The 4,261-nt window shown below is 38.9% G+C and overlaps 1 protein-coding gene across 1 annotated transcript in view; it reads right to left on the bottom strand.

Moving 5' to 3' along the window:
• Positions 1–4,261, bottom strand: part of VPS8 (vacuolar protein sorting 8 homolog (S. cerevisiae)) — a 389,175-nt gene that overhangs the window by 157,057 nt on the left and 227,857 nt on the right. The window contains exons 37-39 of the mRNA XM_006869833.1: positions 2,603–2,610; positions 2,112–2,193; positions 1,676–1,758 (exon numbers count right to left, since the gene is read on the bottom strand). Coding sequence (XP_006869895.1) covers positions 1,676–1,758; positions 2,112–2,193; positions 2,603–2,610 — 173 coding nt within the window. The remainder of the gene's footprint in view (positions 1–1,675; positions 1,759–2,111; positions 2,194–2,602; positions 2,611–4,261) is intronic.

A 4,261-nucleotide genomic window follows, 5' to 3' on the forward strand; every position in this document is an offset into this window, starting at 1 on the left:
CTTCTGGAAGAAAACTTCCCTAACATCCTGAAAGACAAGAAGATAAATATTCAAGTAGCCCAACGTACCCCAGGAAGGATAGACACCAAAAGAAAGTCTCCAAGACATATAATAATCAAGCTCTCCAAAACCAAAGACAAGGAAAGAATACTAAAAGCGGCCAGGGAGAAGAGAAATATAATTTATAAAGGCAAACAAATTAGATTAAGCGCTGACTATTCAGAACAAACCATGCAAGCACGAAGGCAATGGGGAGACATATACAAAACCCTACAAGAAAAAAAACTGTCAACCAAGAATCGTCTATCCAGCAAAACTATCAATCAAATACAATGGCGCGATCAAAACATTCCAGGATAAACAGAACCTGAGGGAATTTATCAAAACCAACCCAGCACTTCAAAACATCCTAAAGGGAGTTCTGGAGATGGAGAACCAAAAGAACAGATGACAGAGACTGACAAGTATGGCAACACCACCTGGAACACAGCCAACAGAAAGCAGAATCCAGAACGGAATGAGACTACAACAATGAACTCAAGAGAGTCCATAGATCAACTGAAGGACATAAACATATCAATGTCAAAGAAGGGACAAACGCAGCAACAGAAGCCCAGGTGGTGGAGATCCCAGGTAACTCACAGGTTACAATGGAGTTTCCTAAATGCATAGAAAAGCTAGTAGACTACAAGGCAATCACAAAGATAGTTAGCACTCCACAATATATCATGAAAACGAATTCCCAAACAGAACGAATAGAGAAACTAGGAAGAAACTGGCCATTAACAACTCAAAAAACACAAACCCAATACAAGAGGGAAAGCAGAACCAAAGAACGAACAACACCGCCAAAAAAGTAACATAATAACAGTAATCAACTCATACTTATCAATAATTACATTGAATGTTAATGGATTGAATGCACCAGTAAAGAGACAAAGAGTGGCAGAATGGATAAAAAAACAAGATCCATCAATATGCTGCCTGCAAGAGACACACCTTACTTACAAAAAGACAAAAATATACTAAGAGTCAAAGGATGGAAAAAAATTGACCAAGCCAATTCCAGCAATAAACAAGCAGGAATCGTGATACTAGTCTCCAACAAAGTAGACTTTAAGATAAAAACCAGCATAAGAGACAAACAAGGACACTACCTCATGATCAAAAGGTCAAATGAGCAGAATTTACCTGAGGAGAAAATTCAGAGGGGCTGGGAAAGAAGGAGGTCAGGAAACACAGGTGGCAAGTGTGATAAGTGAGGCTACAATGAGGGGATTGCAACTGAGATGAAACAAAGTGTATGAACTGTTGAATGTAAACCAATAATCTGATCTGTAAACCTGTTCACTCAATTCACAGTTGTTGCTAAGTGCCGACGAACTGGTTTTCACTTATAGTGATTCTGTATACGGTTTCCGAGGAGTGGCTGGTGGGTTTGAACCACTGACCTTGTGATTCAAATGGATCTTGCAGTCCAGTGCATTATCCTGCAGTGCCACAGCAGGACTCCCAATTCGCAATACAAAGTTAAATATAACTTTTTAGATAAGCTAAAAATTAGCTGTATAATGCTTAAGACCATTCAAACAGACTACATTTGCTGTAATTTGTATATAACTAAAATCTTAATTTAAATTGATCAACATTTAACATTTTTTCCCTTTTTACTCACCTGTAAGATTCTTTGCAAGATTGATGGAAGAGCGATAAATGCTGCCATACTGTTTAGAACTTGCATGGTCAGAGATTTCAGAGCTGTTACAATAAAAAGTTAATATTAAGGTTAGTTTTATTGAGTTTTCAGTTCTTCCTGTAAGTCAGTGGAAAATAATAGCTTTATATAACTCCACTTAGTTAACCAAGGCCATTTTGATAGTTTTTAAATTAAGTGCTGATAAAGTAGCAAAGACTACTACTATTCTTCAAGACAAATGATATAACTTACGTCAGAGAAAGAATTAGACCTGAAAAAATGAGACCAACAAATATAGCCTCATTGTGAAAAATAGTGAAAATATGATATTAGGGAAAGGTACCACAAAAGGTAATTTTTAGCAGATAAAAACTGGGTGGATGGTATAGGTGGACTTCAGTTCTGAGGAACTTACCTTCAGAGTGTGGATGAGGTACAGCTGAGCTGGACAGCTTCTGAGGGGCCATCATTGCCTCCAATAATGGAAACCAGAGTGCCTACAATGCCAGGGAAGCCAAAGGAACACCAAAGTGCTATGTTATTTTTATCAACAATGACATCAGCATGGATTTCTGAGTTGTATACATGGTTAATGCACTTGGCTGCTAACTGGCAGTTTGAGTCTGCTCAGAGCTACCTTGGAAGAAAGACCTGGTGATTGACTTTCAAAAACTGTCACTGAAAACCCTGTGGAACAGAGTTCTACTATGACACACATAGGGGTTATAATGAGTCAGTGTCAACTTGACTGCAAGTGTTTTGACAACAGCATAATGATTTTCAGGTTGAAATGTACTCACAAAAATTAGCAAATAAGTAGCATTTGATTAGGAAGAAAGACACACATGCACACACACACACACACACACATAAGCAGAGACCATAGCTAGAATGGGTTATTTTTACAGTGCAGCCTTGGGAATCATAAGGAACATCAAGTTAAATAAGTTTAGGCCTTGGAACAGTAATCTTTTTTGTCTCAGATGTGGGTAGGTTCAAAAGAGCCAAGACAGAACTTCCTGTTAGGTGCCTATGTACTCTGGTACAAACACATCACCTTATGTACTGCAGAAAGGAATGGACCCTCCTCCATAACACCCCTCCCCCAAATTCATCTTTAGCTCTATTAAGCAAGGTAAATGAATAAAGCTTATCCAAAGTTTTGTCCTCTATCAAACATTTTATTTCCTAAGTGATTACAAACCAGAAGTGGAAGCTACTATTATTTCAACTATGAGCTAAAGGAACAGATGTATCATTTATCTGTTCTTATCATGGATCCTGGTGTGGTGCTGTGGGTTAATATGTTGGACTGCTAAGTTGGTTTGAACCACAAGGTCAGTGGTTCAAGCTCACTAGCTACTCCTCGGAGCCCTATACGGGGTCATTATTGGTCGGAACCGACTAACAACAACAATAATGATCAGGCTTTTCATATATTTTCTCATATGGATGTCATAATAAGCTTACACAATAAGGCTTAGAAAAGTTAATTAATCAAAGTTCACTGCCAGTAAATAAGATGTCAGATTCCAAATTCTTTGCTTTTTCTAACCCTCAGGTAAATTTCTCATTTTCAAAAATCAAAGCAACGATTTCAAACTTGTTTTCTTGTTGGGTATGAGTTTACAAAAGCTCTAACCTACTATCTGAGGAAGAACCATTCATGGTGAACACCCAGGAAATATGGAGAAAGACTAGTATTGACAGAGCAGGCCAAGCATAGTTTTTTACAGTGGAGGGCATCTGATATTGTAGAGTTGTCTGGTAATGGAAATACAAGAGCAGTTTAAGGCAAATGCAGCCTCCCACTGAAGAGCCCTGTTTCTTGTGGTTAGTTGCTATCAAGTCAATTCTGACTCCATGTGCACAGAGTAGAATGGCTCCACAAGGTTTTTCAAGGCTGATCTTTCAAAAGCACATCACCAGACTTGTCTTGTTAGGTAAGGTGGAGGGTCAGAGAAAAAGAGGAAGACCGCCAGCGAGATGGACTGGCAAAGTGGCAGCATCAATGGGCTCAAGCGTGGCAACAATTGTGAGGCTTGCCAGGATAGGGCAGTGTTTCGTTCTGTTGTGCACAAGGTCGCTTCGAGTTGGTAATGACTTGATGGTACCTAACAACAACAACAAGAACATGGAAACATGTCCAGATTTCAAGGCAGAATGGATATAATGGAAAATAGATTTCATAATGGATATAAAACCTAGCTCTCAAGGACATTATTCTGCCTGTATTTAAACTCTGGTTCTCATAATCAGAGACAGGAACAGGGATTCCTTTGATGTGGCAAAAAGAAAATGCACTCCATCTTTGGCAACAAAACAAAAAATCCAAAAAACAGCACATGTATCTTAGATGGGATTTGTTTTCATAAAGTTATTAGATGTCTTTTTCTATACTTCAAAAATGTTCACTTCCCGGAACAAACAAGATGGCGGATCGGGTAGACGTATAGCAGAGAGCTCCGCCAACAACAACACAGAATACCCGACCAAACAGGCTCAGGGGATGGTCCCAGAACTCTGAACCACATATAAAGGAATACTTAGAAGGTTGGAAGGCTC

The sequence above is a fragment of the Chrysochloris asiatica genome, unplaced genomic scaffold, assembly GCF_000296735.1.
Source record: "Chrysochloris asiatica unplaced genomic scaffold, ChrAsi1.0 scaffold00135, whole genome shotgun sequence".
Taxonomy (NCBI): Eukaryota; Metazoa; Chordata; class Mammalia; order Afrosoricida; family Chrysochloridae; genus Chrysochloris; species Chrysochloris asiatica.